Source organism: Eupeodes corollae, chromosome 2 (assembly GCF_945859685.1).
Source record: "Eupeodes corollae chromosome 2, idEupCoro1.1, whole genome shotgun sequence".
Classification (NCBI taxonomy): domain Eukaryota; kingdom Metazoa; phylum Arthropoda; class Insecta; order Diptera; family Syrphidae; genus Eupeodes; species Eupeodes corollae.
In genome coordinates, this window is record NC_079148.1 from 96323254 (window position 1) to 96342603 (window position 19350).

General features: G+C 37.5%; 1 protein-coding gene across 1 annotated transcript in view; it reads left to right on the forward strand.

Annotated features, from left to right (window-relative positions):
- LOC129945132 (ankyrin repeat domain-containing protein SOWAHA) overlaps positions 1–19350 on the forward strand; it is a 263503-nt gene that overhangs the window by 49597 nt on the left and 194556 nt on the right. The window contains exon 3 of the mRNA XM_056054791.1: positions 4101–4238. Within this exon, the coding sequence (XP_055910766.1) occupies positions 4101–4238 (138 nt within the window). The remainder of the gene's footprint in view (positions 1–4100; positions 4239–19350) is intronic.

Consider the following 19350-nt stretch of genomic DNA (forward strand, 5'->3'; position numbering starts at 1 on the left):
TTGGATTGTTTGAAGATCTACTTTCTTTGGGAGACGATAACTTATAGCATATCCAGAGCGTTGAGGATGTAATCAACCTGCAGCTTCAAAGTTTCTATAATTAAAAGCGAAAAAGCCGTTTCCAGCATGATCATGTAGTTTGCCGTACTCGAAGAAAGTTGGAAAATCTGAGCAGTTTCATATTTCCGACCTCCCCAAGTTTTCGTTTCCGATACAACTTCGGAGACCCTGAGTTTACTGGTGTGCGTAACTTCCTTATTATCAAACTGTTTCCATGCTACGTTTATAGCTGTTTTCGCCTTAATAAGTTTATCAGTGAGATGTTTTTCCATGCTCAAGTTCTTAGTAAAGCAAGCAGACTCCTAGATATTTGTATTCTTTCAGCATTATAGTGCCATTGCTCACTTGCACCCTGTCTTCCACCGCCATTCTTAAAAACCATCACTTTGGATTTATTTAAATTTACCACTAGGTCCCACCTTCTACAATATTCAGCAAGCTTATTTATCATTAGTTGAAGGGACTGCGGAGTATACGCGACCAGAACAACACCGTCAGCGATAAGAAGAGCTTTAATGTCAACGCCTGCGTACTCGATTCTTGCTGGTAATGCTTCGACTATATCATCAATGAAGAGTGCAAAAAAGTTTGGACTGAGTGCACAGCCCTGTCTAACTCCTGATTTCGTTTGGAACTTTTCTGATAAGCGTTGGCCATTTCACACTACTACTTTGGTAGTCTTCTATAAATTGTGCGATACTGTACCGAACTTAAGGCACATTCCTATCTGGAAAAGCTTGTGAAATAGGGCATTGCGATCAACGGTGTCGAAAGCAGCTTTGAAATCAACGAAAAATGCAAATAGTTTCTTATTTCTCGATAGAAACGAGTCAGCAATCGAGCGGAGTACAAAAATGTGATCGACACGGTGGAGTATCCCGATCTAAAGCCAGCTTGTAACTCACTAGCACAAGCAGAATCCAATGTGATCAACAATCGTGGACTGTTTGAAAGTTTGTGGAGACAGACGCGAGAGATTTAAGAGCGGCTTGGCTGTCTGAGAAGATTCGTATATCCTTGCAAGATATAAAGTTTTCTTTGAGCCAGGATAGTGCTTCTTTAAACGCCATTACTTCTGCCTGGAATACACTACATTGATTGGGAAGTCTATAGGATAGACTGAGATTCAGTTGTTACGAATAGATACCACTTCCAACTCCGTGATCGGTCCTTGAACCGTCTGTATAGAAGTGTACCGTATCGTCTCCAGGGGTCTCTCTTCTTCCCAGGAGGATCTTGAAGTGATGGACACATGGAAGCTTTTACCGAATACCATTGTTGGGGATCTGAAACTGTCTAGAAATACTACTATTCTCTCCAGTATTGTTACTGGTCCATTGAGAGGTGGCTCTAAGCCTTACACATGAGTTGGCAGCCACCTTTTTAGAGAAGATGTCAAGTGGTGTTAGGTTTAAAAGCACTTCCAGTGCTGCGGTTGGTGTTGAGCGAAGTTCTCCTGTGATGCACATACCTACTGACCGCTGGACTTTTATGAGCTTATTTAGATTTACCATCTTGTCCATTGCGGTCCACCATACGACAGCTCCATAAATGAGTATCGGTCTTATTACCGAAGTGTATAGCCAGTGGGTTATTTTTAGGCAGAAGCCCCATTTTGATCCTATGGCCTTTTTACAAGTAAAAAGCGCTACAGTAGCCTTTTTAACTCTTTCATCAATATTTGCCTTCCAATTTAGTTTTTTGTCTAAAATGAGGCCTAAATATTTAGCTTGGTCGGAAAAGCTTTATGGTATTTCTTTAATCTTGGGTGGGCTAATCTGAGGAATTTTATATCTTCTCGAAAAGAGTATTAATTCTGTTTTATGTGGATTGACGTCCAAGCCACATTGCTTAGCCCATTTAGTTACCCTGTTTAGGGCTTTTTGTAGGAGTTCCGAGAGAACTTGGGGGTGCTTCCCAGATACGGATATTGCAACATCATCAGCATAGGCAATCACCTTGAAACCCTCTGCTTCCAATGATGTAAGTAGGTCGTTTACTACCATGTTCCATAAAAGAGGCGAAAGGACCCCACCATTGGTCGATCGATTCACCAATCTGCTGGTAGTAAAACTTCTAATGTTAGAAGTTATTGCCCTGCTTTTGAGCATGAGACTTATAACATCTATGAGTGATTTCTCTAATTTCAGCTTATCCATTGCTGTTGTGATCGCCTGGTAACTGACGTTGTAGAAAGCTCCTTCAATATCTACGGACGCTACTAAGTTATATTCTTTGTATTCGAGGGAATGTAATTCTTGTCATGAAAAAGCGCTTTCTCAAACTAGCCGTTCGGATTCGGCCTTAAATTGTAGGTCCCTTCCATTCCTGACAACAGTACTCGCACACAGGAATGGTTGAGAGTTGTAAGTCACTAGGCCCTGGTTCACAACGGACTGTTGCGCCACCCCATTTGATTTGATTTGATTCGAGGGAATGTTCAGTAATACGTACCAGCGAGTGAAGTGCTGATTCTACTGTTTTTCCCTTAAAGTAAGCATGTTGAGCTGTGGAAATGAGCCATAGTTTTAAATTATGTCTGATATAAATTTCAATCAATATTTCCAAGGTTTTAAGAAGGAAGGATGATAGGCTGATTGGTCGTAGATCTTTAGGGTTAACGTGGGAGGGTTTCCCTGCTTTAGGAATGACGACTACATTTGCCAGTCTCCAGGCTTTGGGAATATATCTCAACCGTAAACAGCTTGTCAGAATGATTTCCAATTGTGAAATGGTCATGCCTGAGCATTTCTGAGTTCGGCCGGAATGATTCCGTCTGGTCCTAGAGATTTATATGGATCAAAGCTGTCTATGGCCCATTGCAGTTTTTCCCGCGTTATTAGATCAACTAAATCGCTTGTATAAGCTAAAGACTCTGATGTTAAGTCGTTGAGTATGTTAGAGCTAATTGGAAAGTGGGTGTCTCATAACAGATTAAGAGATTCTTCATCTGTGATAGTGTTGGACTTTTTGAGAGAATTTTCCTGATTCTTGAGGCTTCTGAAGTATTTTCTATTTTACCACAAAAATTTCTCCAAGAAGACCTCTTACTCTTCCTTAATTCTTTTTTATATTGCTTTAGAGCTTGTTTGTATAAGTCCCAGTCAGCAGGAGATCTAGTGTACATAACTATACAGATATGTTGGAAACAGGACTGCAGCCACTCTTTGTACGAACACTTCGAATACAGATTGATTATGTTCTCAAAATCATGAATATGGATAGTTACCGGTTACCGAAGATAGTGGCACTTCAAACTATTCGAGAGAGGTCGGGATGGTATGCAGAATAGATGAAACTTGCTAGGGAGAGTGACATGAACCTTAACATAGATAACTTTGATTTCAATCAATGGAAAGAATCACTGTACCACCTAATTGCAAAAGTGGATGATATGTTATGGGATAAATGCCTTAATGAAGCAACAGAGCCTCTGCACAGACCAATTTACAGTCAACTCAATCACAATTTGGAGGCGAAGAGCTATTTCCGGGATGAATACAGAGTAGAGGATATTTCGATGATGGTAAAGCTGCGTGGTAAACCTCTTAACTTCATTCCACATAGGGAGGATTTACCAATATATTGCTCCTTATGTAATCTACATGTGAGAGAAGATGTATTTCACTTCATGGGTAAATGTCCAATTCTTGAAGACAGCAGGAGAAATGTTCTTGGAGGTTTTTTGAACGAAAATGAAATTGTATCATTGTTTTGGAAAAATTCTTAGTTTATTAATTTTGTCCGTTTTCTTTTATAAAAAATCCAAGATACTAATAATAATTTTATTTAAATAAGTTGTTGCCACTCCTCAGTGGTTTTTTTCGACGGCTGTATTCAAATTAAAAAACTTCTTACTAGCAGCTTTTTAATTCCTCACAAGGTCACAAGATCATTGTTTCCGTAGACAAAATTTTAATTATGCTGATTAAACCTGACCGTTGTAAACAATTTAAAAATATTAAATTTAAATTTAAAAATACTTGTCAAATTTATTTATCAATTGATTTAAATAATTTTAATTAAAAATTCCATTCCAGGTGATCGAAGAGAAAATGACTCCAGAAGTCACTCTCTCCCATCCAAAAGGCAAAGAATGGGTTGTTTCATCAGCAAAGGCCAACTATCAGGAATTAGCAAAACTAGCATCCGAATATCCTGAATTAGTTAAATTGCAGGTAAGTTCAAAACACTCTTATACTAATATTAAAACGAAATAAATAAACAAACCATATGTTTGTATCAATTTAAAAAAAAAAAACATACAAATATAACAAATGACCTTTTGGGCACGCACTCGTCCATTATGTAAGATGACACTATGTCTGCTGATGTTTTAAGAAAACCTTCTTGGCGCCAATCATTATTATTATAATATTCTTGATGGTCTCTTACTTATATGTAAGTGTTTAGGTACATGTGTGTAAAATGGAATGTTACACCAACTTAAATGTATATATAGTATACAGTAAGTGTTTTCTTCAAATTAATGTTCTCATATTTAGAAACTACTATAATGTTCTTCGGAGTCCTTTTTGAATGAATAACTTCTCAGAATTGTGTGACCACTTGAGGAGCTGTATCATTAGAGGGACATACGTGTATAGTTATATATGGACAGGACATAGAGCCATTAGAATTTTAATCATGAAAGTCTGAGTATTTCCTTCGATGGAATTCCCATTTAATTTTATTTTTAAATTATATTTTCCAGTAGCGGATATTCTTTTATAGAAATTACATTGAATCCATTTTAGCTATTCCGCTTATCCATTTTTAGTTTGAACCATAACCAAATGTGGAAACATTTGTTACTGTTTTCCTATAAAAGGTTTAATTTTGATATTGAAAAAAAGATTATTTTTTAAAAATAAATCAATGCTGTTAATAATTTCATTATAAAGAGAAATTTTTTCCATTAACATTGGAAAACGATATCAGTCAAATGGCAGCCATACTGTTAATGGTCATCTTCTGATGAGCCCCACCATTACACCGAGGCGAAACGCATATATGAGCACCATGCTGGTTATGTTTTAAATCATATTTATTAAAAAATAACCTTTTATGGCTGTAAGTTCCCGATAGCTTCACGAATTCCACCTTTAAGGACTTGAATTGTATACATATCTCTCAAAGAAGTCTAACCGTAATACCAATATAGGTCTTAGGTAGAGTTAAAGTGGCTGTCCGTTATGGAATCTTGAGGCGTTCTCCTAAGCTCAATGAAACCAATTTGAGTCCCTTAAAAAACCGGACACGTTGATTACGTTAATATGATTTAGATCGTTTAGATCGTTATAAAAGATTTCTGCTAGGTAATTCTTGCGTTTTTGAGCTAACGCAGGGCAGGTACAGAGAAGGTGAAGACCTGCTACCTCCTCTTCCTCGTCCATGCAGGTTCTGCAAAAGTTGTTTGAGAATACGCCTAACCGCGTGGCTAGCCTATTAGACAGTGCCCGGTTATGACACCTTTTATCGAGCTTATATGCGATCTGCTTAGAGATAGCAAGCACCTTGATCACTTTAAATCAAAGGCCAGATGTTTTTTGGGATCCGACACGTGGTGATCTTATTCCACCTAGTGTTTGCCTTTTTCATAGCGTCCAAGTAGGGATTGGTATGCCAACATTTGCCAAACGTGGTGGAATGGGTTGTACTGTACCGTTCCTGGTGAGTTCATCTGCCTTACAGTTACCTGGAATGTCTCTAAACTGCCGTGCCATCTCCATTAGAGATGATCGACAGTTATTGACAGAGTCCAGAGATTTGATAGCGGCCTGACTATCTGAGAAAATACGGATATCAGATGTTAATATCACGTTTTCTTTAAGCCAGGACTAGACTTCTCTTAACGTTAAAAACCTCCGCCTAGAACATGCTACAATGATTGGGTAGGCGGAATGAGAGACTTAATTTCAGTCTTTCAGAGTGCACACCTTCACCAACCATTTCTTTTGTTTTTCATCTATCTGTCTAAAAGTGGACTGATTCGTCTTCCAGGAATTCGCTATCCTCCCAAAAAGATCAGGAGGGTATAGAATTCTGGAAGTTTCTTTCGAATTGTAGTTAAGAAATGGTGTAGTCTGGGGGCTTTGAAATTCGCTTTGAAGCGAAGTTTACGGCTATTTGGTTGCTAAATATATAAAGAGGTATTAGGAAGAGTATGGCCGTATATGGGGTCTGAGAAGCGATCCGCTTATACATAGACAAGCTGAACGTTGAACTTTTTTTAATTTGTCGCGGCTCTCTCTCCAGCAGTCCACCCTACTGCCATACCGTACATTAAAATTGGTCTGATTACTGATGTGTATAGCCAATCCGTGATTTGGGTTGTAAGCCCCATTTATTACCAATAGCTTTTTTGCAAGACAAAAGAGCTACAGTAGCTTTTTTGACTCGTTCTAGTTCATTCCGTTTCCAATTCGAAAATAGGACTAATTCGGTTTTGTGTGGGTTAACACCTAGTTCACTCCGATCAGCCCAAAGTATTAGTCTGTCTAAGGCATTTTGTAAGAGTTCTTTTAATGTGTTGAAATGCTTTCCTGAAACCGCTATAGCAACGTCATCCGCATAGGCAATCACTCCGCATCAAGAATAGTTAGGATTTCATTTACCACAAGGATCCAGAGGGGATAGAACACAACCTTGTGGTGTCCGTCTAATAACGAATCTTCTGGCAAAAGAGTTGCCCAGTTTTGAGTTCTTTATTCTACTAGTCAGCATTAAATTAATTAATTCCCAAGCGAACTACGTTTAGAGATGTAAGTGCAGATGTGTCCAAGGAATGCAAACATAGTGAACTCTCTATGATGGATGGAGCATTCGATGGTGCGTACTAGGGTATGTAACGCCGTTTCTACCGATTTACCTTTACAGTAGGCATGTTGAGACGTAGACAGAAGTCATGTATCAATACTTGCCCTAAAATGGATATCAATCAATCTTTCTAAGGTCTTAACAAGAAATTATGATAGACTTATAGGTCGTATAGATCTTGATAATTGACTTGCTAGCATTTACCTGCTTTGGGTATAAAAACAACTTTAACTTCTCTCCATGCCGAGGGAATATGGACCAGATATAGACAACTGGAAAAAATTGCCTTAAGGATTGGCGCAATAATGTCTGAAGCTTTTTGTAATTCGGCTAGTACCTATTATCCCATCTTGTCCAGCAAATTGAAGTAGTTCGAAGCTGTTGATAGCCCATTGGAACTTGTCCCTTGTGATCAGATCTTGGGGATATGTTTTATTGAAACATGAACGAATATGATTGTTGCATATTGCGGTTAGAGAATTACCAGGACAGTGAGTATCTAGTAGTAAGTTCAAGGAATCTTCACTTGAATTTGTCCAGGAGCATTCTACATTCTTCAGACAGCTTGGCATCGCTGGTTAAGTTGAAAGAATTTTCCGTAGTCAGGAGGTTTCAGAAGTTTCTTCTATTGTGCCACAGACGGATCGCCATTAAGATCGCTTAGATTTCATTAATGCCTTCTCATAAATTCTTTAGGTATTCTTTCTGTCAAAACATGCGGCAGCTCAAAAAAAACCTCTTATTGAAAAACCCTTTTGTGGGACCCTGTGATATTTGCTTAAGCAATCTCTCACGCCATCAATTTCTATCAAAATCGCTTTCTATTTTTAATATTTTCCTGGATTGTTCTCAAAACAACAAATTATTGCCTGAGTGCTCCTAAATCAATCCCGATAATACTCCTCACGCCATTACAGTCGCAGCTCAAAAAATAAATCGTTAATCATTCGGCGAATAATAACAGTATTTAACAACATACTTCTACTCCTACGCCATAAAGCAAACCAATGATTCAAATTCAACCCTTCGCCTTCATGCGGCGCGGTTCAGTATTCAGTTCATCATCATCATGAAGTGTGTGTCATTGAAAATTATGAACCCGAATATTTTATTTCGGAACATGTTTATTTTCCCTACTAAGTGCTCTTAATTGCGGTTAATCGCATCTTAAACTAAAAATGTTTCCAACTTGTACAAAATATAAACTCACACCTATGGGTCTTTGGTTTGCCTTGCTCTGACATGCCTTTGAAAAAGACTTCTTCGCGGCCAATTATACATCAGTCGACACCTAAAAATATTGTAGAAAAAGACGCGCAAGATCCATGAACTTAAATCTCAGGACGCGCGCATCATCACTGATGCAATAAACTGTAAAACTAATGTGACACCCGAAAAGTTATGGTATTGTTGCCACATCATGATAATTCACTAAGGGAATCTTGAATCCATGTTTGAACGTTAGTTCAGCAGTGTTAACTTTGAGGTTTTTTCTACTCTGGTGTGTGTTTTTTTGGTTTTTGAATTATTTTTTAAATTAATTAATTAGAAAGAGGGTTTTGGAAAAACGTCGTAAATTCTCCTTATTGCCCCTTGATGTGACTTTTGATCGTTCATAGTCACAAGTTTTCTTGGAATCAGATCTTAGAAATAGATAAGTGTATTTACTGTTTAAGCGTCCTAAGTCGTTGCTTCTGCGGAAGCTCCCTTAAAAACTAATTAAGGTGCTAATTCTTTTGAATATTTCTCGATGGGTTATCTTAGTCGTTCGACCCGACGACGCACGGCGGCGGCGGCGGTAGCTATATGAGAAATTAACTTTCAAACAAAAATAAACATCGCACAGGTATATTTCTCACGTAATAAAATAATTGGTAGACATAATAAATATGGATATTTTAAATATGCTTTCTTCTTGTATGAAACGCACAATTAAATAGGACTAAACATTGTTTTCTTTTCTTTAACTTTCTTCAGAAAGCAGATGTTTTTGTTTAAGACAGTAAAAATATAAGTCTCAATCCAACGATGAAATGTTTCGGGTTCTATTTATTTTATTGTGTTCACCAGAGTTTGATAAACATGAAAAGGGAATGTTGTTGTCATGAAAGTTGAACCATGTAATTGTTTTTTTTTTCTTTTCTTTTGTGTTTTAAAAAATAACATACTTTCTATTTGTCTGGAAATAGTAAGTTTAAGATAAGATATAATTATTGTTTCAATATTTTCAAAACTACATCCCAATACGAATGTTTTATTTGTTCATAATCTTGGAGTCATTTTCTAATAAAATTTAATCGAATTACACAATTGAAGATTTCGAGCAAATTAAGCAACGAAATGTAAATTTTAAAGAAATTAAACATTCAAGTCTTTTGTTGGTTTATTTTTATTGGTTCTTTGTTTTTATCTAAATATTTAAAATAAAATCGGTTTATTTACACCCTTTTAAGGTTAAGCACAAATTGGACTGATCTTCATGAACTGTTATTGTTATACATTCGTCGTTGAAGAAATTTTCAACAAAAATAGAATAAGGAAAACTTATCTGAAATTACTAACTCCACAATCTTACTTACTTACTTAAGGTGGCGCTACAGTCCTGTGTGAACTAGGGCCTCACCCAACAAACTTCTCCATCTAGCTCGGTCCCTAGCTAGATGTTTCGCGCTTGAAGTTGGGTCAATTTCCACTTGTGCTCGCCACCTGATCCGCAGTCTTCCTCTACTGCGCTGTTCTGTGGGTGTGGTTTCGAAAACTTTCCGGGCCGGAGCATTGGTTTCCATGCGCTCTACGTGACCCAGCCATCTTATTCGTTGGACTTTTACCATTCTGGCTAAGTGTACAGTCCGTACAGCTCATCGTTCCATCTTCTTCTCCACTCTCCTTCGATGCATACGGGACCGTAGATCACACGAGGAACTTTTCTCTCGAAGCGACCCAAGGTGCTTTCATCCGCTTTTGTCATAGACCATGCTTCTACACCGTATAGCACGAGGAATCATAAGGGTCTTATATAGCAACACTTTGGTCCCTCGCGAGAGGTCTTTACCACTCAATTGCTTTCTTAGTCCAAAGAAACAGCGGTTAGCAAGAGTTATTCTATGTTTGAACTCAGCGCTGGTGTTGTTTTCTGCGTTTACAGCGGAGCCTAGGTAGACGAAGTCCTTGACTACCTCAAAGTTACGTCTGTCGATGGTGACGTTTTGACCAAGACGACGGTGTTGTATGTCCTTTCTTGAAGACAGCACGTACTTTGTTTTTCCCTCATTAACCGTTAAACCCATTTTTGCCATCTCTGGATCAATACTCATAAAAGCCCCATTGCTATCACGCTGAGTTCCGCCGATTATGTCAATGTCATCAGCATATGCTAGTAATTGGACAGACTTTTGAAAGATAGTGCCTCTAGTGTGGAAGTGTGAGCTCTGCACTATTCTTTGAAGCACGATGTTAAAAAAATCACATGACAGCGCATCACCTTGTCTAAAACCTTTAATAACATCGAAAGGTTCTGTTAAGTTGTTTCCAAACTTTATAAAGCAGCATGAATTCTCCATTTTCATTCTGCACAAACGGACGAGTTTGGCAGGGATGCCAAAACTAGACATGGCTCTATACAGCTCGTCCCAGTAGATGCTGTCACATGTGGCCTTGAAATCGATGAAAAGATGGTGGGTGTAGATTTGGTGTTTTTGGGTTTTTTCCAGGATCTGCCGTAATGTGAATATTTGATCAACTGTGGACTTTCCTGGTCTAAAACCACATTGATAATTGATAGGCCTTAGACATTCACATATTACGGCAGAGAAGTTTATAGGCGATGTTAATTAGACTGATTCCTCTATAGTTGGTGCAGTTTAGAGGGTCTCCTTTTTTCAGGATCGGACAAACAATACTGAGGTTCCATTCTTCGGCAATGCTTTCTTCCGACCATATCTTACAGATAAGTTGGTGCATGCTCCTAGCCAACTTATCTCCAGCTGCCTTAAAGAGCTCGGTATTCAAGCCATCCGCACCAGCGGCTTTATTAGACTTCAGCTTAGATATGGCATTATTTATTGGATTGGTGTATTTCGTCTTATGTGTTGAATGGATCATCCTGCTTGACAGCGGAATTCGTCGCCGCCGTTATACAGTCTGCAGAAGTGGTCCTTCCATATCATCAGCATTGACTGCGGTTACACTATGATGTTTCCACTTTCGTCTTTGCAGCCTTTGGTTCTAGGCTGATGTACCTGTGAATTTCGTTTCAACTTTCCAACTTCATTCCTGCTTTTAAACCTCTCAACATCTTCGACCGCACGCTTCTCACGCCCTCTCTTTTTCCTTCTGAGAAGTCGGCGCTCCCCTCGCCGCTGCAGCTCTCGTCCTTTTATACAGCGCCGCCTTGCGTGCCTGTTGTTTGGCTGCATTTGCCTGCCGACATTCCTCATCAAACCAGCACATCAGAGGCAGCTTCTCTGATTGCATCTTGTGCAATGTTGCCACTGGTTTTCGATACATTGTGTTGGCGGCAGAGAACTTCGAGAGAGGATACTTGTAAGTTGTAACTCGGTCAGAAAAAGATTTGGCGATCTCTGGCTATTGTAGCCGTTCGACGTTGTACCTTCTCCCAGCACCTCCCCGTTTTGCCTTGGGTCTGGAAACGAGAAGTGCTACCTTGACTACAACGAGGGAGTGGTCTGGGTCGATGTTAGCTCCTCGGAAAGTTCGTACATCTATGATGCTGGAAGCATGTCTGGCGTCGATCGCAATATGGTCAATCTGGTTGACGGTAGATCGATCTGGACAAGTCCAAGTACCTACCTTTGTGGATGTTAAGGTGTGGAAAACGCGAACTGGCTACCATGACGTTTCGCCCGCAGCGAAATCTATGAGCCTGAATCCGTTGTCGGAAGTGTTGTCGTTCAGGCTGTTCTTCCCGATTATTCCACCAAAGATGTCTTCCATTCCTAGCTTAGCATTAAAATCGCCCAGGACTATTTTAATATCGTAGGTAAGCCACTGCTCATATGTTTTGTCTAAGAGCTCGAAGAACATATCTTTGGTGTTGCCGTCTTCTCTTCTGTGGGGGCGTGCGCACATATCAGGCTAATTTTGCCGAATTTAGCCTTGCAGATGGTCATGAGGCACTCGTTGATGCACCTATAGCTCAAGGCTTCTTGCCTAAGTCTGGCTTCAATGACGAAGCTGCATCCAAATAAGCGCTGTTGGTTTTCGCAGTAGCAGTCACCATAGTAAATGTCGCAGTTTTTTATCCTATTTTTTCCCGGCCAATCCCATCGTATTTACTGGATGGCGGTGATGTCTGCTTTATACCTCCGCTAATTCTTCGACCGCACGTGGTCTGTTAAGGGACCTAACATTCCACGTGCATATCCGAAGTTCGTTGTCTTTAATTCGTTTGCTTTGGTTGTCAACAGTTAATCCACAATCTTACCAATTGCTTATAGATAAAAATAAGCAATTAAAACAGTTCTTGTATTATAAGCTGACGATATTCAATCCTTTAAAATATTAAGAAAATATAATTAAATTAAACTAAGGAGCGCCACATAATTCACAAATTTCAGAATTATCAAAAATGGAGCTCTCTGTACTAACGAAGAATATATTTTCATTGGATAGAACAACATTGGCTGGTAATGCTGATTTTTCAGACAAAGTCATTTTCAATTATTATCTTTATAGACCTAGCAAATTTTTAGAGTGGAGTGATAGCTAAAAGTCCTTGATGTCAATGTGTAGATTCACGCACTATTATATCAAATTCAACCATCAGGCAGGTTTTTTTCAGCCGTTTTAGGGGGTAAGCGTTGAATACGGTAATTAATCCAATTTTTAGATCGGTTTTACTTACTTGCCAGACGCATTATAAACTCTTTTCAAGTTAAAACCTTAATATCTCTTTTCCTATAAAGTATAATCAAAAGATTAATATACCAAAACGTCAAAAAACTTCTCCTGATTTAAAAAATGTGTGTCTTGATTGCAGCCTCCTGCTTTCCAGACGCATTTAAATAATTTGTAAAAGCATTTTTCAACTAAAAACCATATCAGAATACTTCTTTTGTTAAGAATGTGCATCTTAGACGATCTCAGTTGTACGCATGCTGACGTTTTGCATTTGAAAATGGATTACTGAAAGTTATTTTCTATCTCTGTTGTTAATTTCTTTAAGCCTTCAGAAATTTATCTACTATGCTTTTTAAATTTTAGATCTTGCGATCTAGATAAGAAAAAAGTTATCGAGGTTTTAAATTGAAAAATGCATTTAAAAACCTTAAAATGCGCCTATATTGGACACATTTTTTTTAAGTAACGTTATTTTTCTGATTGTTCGATGCATCATTCATGTGGTTATCATTTCGACACCCCGACCACTGCTGCAAAAAATCTTTCAAGATGGTTGAATTTGATCCTAATGGTGAACATATCTACGTATTTAGGTTAAGGACTGTCGGCTCTTAGACTGCTATTAATACAGAAACAAATTTTAAATTTTCGGCTGAATGATTGGGATTGGACCACTTAGCAGTAAATGGTAAATGGTAAGAATGATAGCTTATTTCTATGTACCTATCAATGTTGTATAAATAAGACGGTAGCACATGCCATTTAGCCAAATAAACAATTCAACTACTGCATGAGTAAGCCTGCCATCACGAAACAATCCCAATATAATAATTAATAATAAGGATTGGATCTTCACTGCACGCAACCGAACTTTAGGATTACTATAAAAGTTTACTCAACACTGCGCAGTTTTCACCCCTGCCTCAATATGCTGCTCCGGTTTTCTTAGACGATATCCTTGATTTACCATTTACAGTGCTGGAACTTCGGACTGCTTTAGAAAAAACCAGATCTGGTAAAGCCCCAGGAGATGACAGGTTTCCTTCAGAATTCTATATAAACTGTACGTCCGAGTACCTGTTTTCACTCACCAAAGAATTCAATCGAATTTTCGAAACCGCAGAGGTGCCAGCCTGCTTTAAAAAAGCAATTATGTATCCGCTGCATAAGAAAGATGCGTACGATAATCCCGAGAATTACAGGGGCATTTCTTTTTTGCATTCTTCAGTGAAGTTATTCAGTGCACTTATTTTTAAAAGGCTAACAGAGTGGGTTAACGACAGAAACATACTCAACGTGTTCCAAGCTGGTTTTAGGAAAAACTACTCGACTGTAGATCAGATTTTCACCTTATTTCACATTGCCGATTACTTTAAAAGCAAAAAGAAGAAGCTATATGCTTTCTTCGTAGATTTCAGAGCTGCTATTGACTCCATTGCCCGTGCAGCGTTATTCTATAAGCTCTATACCTTGGGTATCTCAAGCAAAGTTGTGAATCTGCTGAAAGCAATGTATGAAAACAATGTGTTTTATGTTTGGGACGGACAATTTGAAGCGGAAATGGGAGTAAGGCAAGGATGTGTGTTGAGTACTTTGCTGTTCATTTTGTTTATAAATGACATTGTCGAGGAAGTGGGAGGGGGTATTGAGTTCGGAAGTTTACGAATACCGTGCCTCATTTTCGCTGACGACATAGTTTTTCTTGCGGAATCAGTTGACGGAATGCAGCTCATGATCAACCGTCTGGAGCGCTACTGTGATCTTTGGAACCTGACTGTTAACCTTGGAAAGTCTAAAATGATGATCTTCAGGGATGGAGGTGGAAGATACTCGAGAAACGAAAGGTGGACCTACAAGGGTCAGAATTTGGAAATTGTTCGAGAGTATAAGTATCTCGGTGTATTGATCTGTGCTAACCTTAACTTTAAAAAACATTTCGAAACTAAATTAGCTGAGGCAAAGAGAGCTCTTTCTTCAATCTGGGGACGTTGTATAGAGAGTAGGTTTGTGGACCATAGCGCAAAGATCCAGATATTTCGTGCCACTGCTTCTTCCATCATGATGTATGGTGCTCAAGTGTGGGGTTGCTGGCAGTTTGATGTTGTTGAAAAGTTTCAAAGATATTGTCTTAAAACCATTTTTCGGTTGCCGGCCTGTACTCCAAATTACATGGTGCACCTTGAAACTACAATGCCACCGTTATTCTTAAATACGCTAAAATTACACTTCGATTATATAATGAAGCTGCTGGAGATGGATGAAACAAGACTACCCAAATTGATCCTTAAGTCGATAATTACTTTACGAGGCAACCTCGTCAAAAAATAGGAAGAAATGGGCGTTGAGTGTGGAAAAAGGTTACAGATTCAACCAGGTATCGGACCCACTATTCTGAGAAACATGTTTCAAAATTTACTGGGTGGTGTAGCGCGCTCAGCTTACAGTGGTTATACCTTGGAAGCTCAATCTTCTCAGTTTAGGACAATATATAGCCAGCTCGACTACAACTTACAAGGAAGCTCCTACTTCTTAAACAGATTACCGCTTTCAATGATAAGTACGATATTTAAAGTAAGAGGGGAAATGATCAACCTAAACTACATTCCACATCGTCCGGACCTAGCTATTTTGTGCGATATTTGCAACCTCAAGGAAAGAGAAGATATTTATCATTTTATTGCCAGATGCCCGATTCTAAGTGAATTTCGAGTCAGATTCTTCGGTAAATCCATAATGACTGTGAGCGAAGTTTTATGTATTTTGAATGGAAGTCTTGGTTCGGAGAAATTGTATAAATACACAACGATGGCACTGAATTATAGAACCCGAATAGTCGAAGGCGACTTTTAAATTTTATTTTATTTTAGTAAGAAATCTATAATATTGTTATTATGTCATTCTGGTAGACAGCTTTAAGCCAAACCATATTAAACTATGAAATTTATTGTAGATATAATTGAAATATTATAAATAAAGTTTCTATAACTAACTAACTAATAATTACTTGCTCGCCAATAGGGGCTTGCGTAATTAACACATACCTTGTGTATGGGGCTGTTTGCACTGTTTGTGAAGTTATTACGTAATTCAATTTCAGAATCGGCAACGCTAATTTTGATTTGATGCAAAAAGTTAAAGGTATGCAACTAATAACAAACACGACATTAATTAAATTTAACCAAATTTAAACGAAAAGGTCAAAGAAAATCTAAATAAAACACAAAAGAGAACGTACTTTCAGGAAAGCCGTGGGGCAATTCATCTAATTTGCTGTTCCATTCATAATCCCAATCTGTATTCTCAATGAATCAATACAAAATGTTTATCTAATTTAAAATCTGTATTTTCCATAAAAATAAAATATTGAGCTATTGCAAATTTAAAACAAATAAAAAAACATACAATGAAAGAAATCTTTATTTGAATTACTAGTTCGGTCAATAAAATTTAATGTTTTAAGATTATTTTATGCAAAAGTTGGTTGCTGCGCCTCAATAATAAATGCTTCATGACATAAGCCTTAACATATCCTCGCAAAAATAGTCTAGAGCCGCTAAACCTCACAATTAAAACGGACAAATTGTTTACCGACCTCGCCCATCAATTGGTCCATTTTGCGAAAATATTGTTTGCATTGCACTGTAGCAAATACGGTAATTTTGCTTGTTCACTTATCCATTCAACTAAAAATGAACGTCGTTTTTGAACACAATATAATATCAATAAAAATGTAGGATCTCCAGCCAACTTTTCAACATCCTATTCACCAAAACTTCGATATTTTGGTATGGTTTCCATTCTTGCACCTGTATTTTAAAAGGCTTCACACCTAAATTCTTCCACAAAATTTTCCATGTAATGGAGTAACATTAAAGTTTTACGGGCATCAATAATATTCATAATACAGCTGAGAAATTTTCCTCATTTCACACTCTAAAATTCAAATGGAGACCATACTGACAGCTTCCTTTCGTGTTAATAATTATAAAGGCTTAACAAAGTATTAATAATAATACTTTATGAAAGATAAAAAAAGATCTAAGTCCAATTTATTTTTTGTTTTTGGAAGTGTTCGTGAATTTATAAAAAAAAATATGTCAATTGGATTTTTGGAAAAAATTAAACAATAGTTAAAAACAATAATGATAAAATTAGTTTGAAGGCAATATCTTTAAATGTTGCCATGATCTTCGAGATTGAAATACTTTTTACCAATTTTTAGTTAATATATGCGTATTTTTTGCAAAAAAAAACTGTCACTTTGATTTTTCTAAAAACGTATCAGATGTCAAAAACGTTATTATTTGATATATGCAAATATTTCGAGGGAAGAAACTTTTCTTTTCGCAAAATATTTTGACTGACGAATATTTTTTTTCAGCTTTTTTTTATCTAAAAAATTATCGGTTGATTTTTTTTTTGTAAAATCAATACTAATTTATGAAACCGTCACAATTTATGATTGGGAAATATTTGGGGTGGACCAAATTTGTCACTTTTTATTGTGATAGTGACAAAAACTATCCGCAACTTTTTTTGGAAAGTCCTTTCCGTACCTTTTGCTGTTATTATATGTTAAACAAAATTGATTTGAAGTCTGATTTTTCTTGGCTGAAGAAAAAAGGAAATACAGAAAAACGGACATACGGGTATACCGGACCAGTACTTGATTTTATTTTTCAAATCGTGGAGATATTCCAATCTGTATTTGTTATAAACATACCTACATACATACCATTTGATTAAATTTTTAGACAAAATGATGAAAAACTTTCAAATCGTCTCCATACCATTTAACCAATCAATTATTTGTATTAAAATAAACAAAACCAATCTAAGTGTTTGCCTTGTTATTTAAGCTGTCAAATATGACTTAACCCTTTGCCGCCCGAATTAATACATTCTTTGATTTTACAAAAAATAATGTTAGAACTTTCTTTATTGATAACAATTAAGTTTGTCTTAACTTTAAAATACAAATTTTAACAAAAATATACTTCTAGAATTACTTCTTTTTGTGTGGTTCATCAGTGTAACCACCAGGCCATAAGCACGTTTTTATTCTGAAACAAATCGAAACAAATTCTGTAAACATGTGAATGTATGTATTCTATCTATTTAGTGTGAAACTTAACAAAACAATTTTTCTCATATGATACACACAAGGCTACTTGACAAATAGAGCAGCACCATTTTGAACGATGAGGCTGGGGTTTTTGTACTGCAGTATGCACATCTTCTAGAAGAACCATATATTGGCATGTGTGCGGATTGGTCATATCTCACCTCGAAAGGAACATTTAGTTTGAAGTGGTTTGTATTTGAACATTCTGATAAGCGGCCCCCTCTGCGGGTTTTGTGTGTATGAGCTCCTACAAGTCCATTTGCTACTGCGATTCGGAACTCTTTCAATGTCAATGACTTATCATTCTCAACTGAACTTTCTTTGAAAATAATAAATGAGTTCACAACAGAAACATCAAGGAAATGCCAGAAAATACGATGCCACCATTTTTTCGATTTCCGATCGATATCATAGCATGACTTCAACATATCGGCTTTATCAACGAATCCCATGTTTTTGTTGTATACTGCTATCATTTCTGTGCAATTGATGGATACCGAAGTACCATCTTTTTGCTTACGCATGGTGGTTGTATTTTTGGAAGGGTCCAAAAAGTTTCCTAAGATATGGACAGCTTTCGTATCCTTCCACTTTACGAACGCCATTCCGTCTCTGCTGACCCGCCAGTCGGAATTTCCTTTTGTCAAACACTTATCACTAAGAAGGTCAGTTGGCAGATTTTTTCTATTGGCTCGTACTGTTCCGCAAGAATAAATGGTTTGGTTTTTCAAATCTTTTTGAAGCTGGACGGAATTGAAAAAGTTGTCAAAAAACACATGGTGCCCTTTTCCTATTAATTTTTGAGTCAGGTCTTTGACAACACGAGCACCGAGATTAAGCTCAGCAGAATCCGACGATCTTCCGGTGTAGATTTGAAATTCGGATATGTATGCAGACTCATTGGCTCGAATCCACACCTTATATCCGCGCTTTATGGGCTTCATTGGCATAGGTATACTGACGTAAACTGCTACGTCCCTTGAACTTAATCATAGATTCATCGATTGCTTGATGTTTCGAGGGCATATAGCATGACAAATAAGTTCGCGCCAGTATTTCGATCATTGGCCGTATTTTGAAAAGCTTGTCGAAGTTTGCACTTCCTCTGCTAGGTTGTTTTGTATTGTCATTCAGGTGAATGCTTCCCAGAAGCCATAGAAATCTGTTCCTGCTCATTATCGAACTCAAATACTGATCACGCAATTCTGGCTGAGCTGACCAGTAGTCTCTGCAGCTTGGCAGTTTTTTTATACCCATGAACAGATTTATTGCCAAAAAAGTTTTGATCTCTTCACCATCCGTCGGAGTAAAAGATGAGACGCCTCCACCAGCTTTTTGTACTGCAAACAAGTTAGTTTGAAAAACAAGCAAGTCAATAAGCTCTTCTGGAAAGATTTGTAAAAAAACTGAACAGGTGTTTCCAGATCACGCGGAATATTTGGTCCAGTCTCTGCCACAAAATCCATCACATTACAGTTACAGAATCT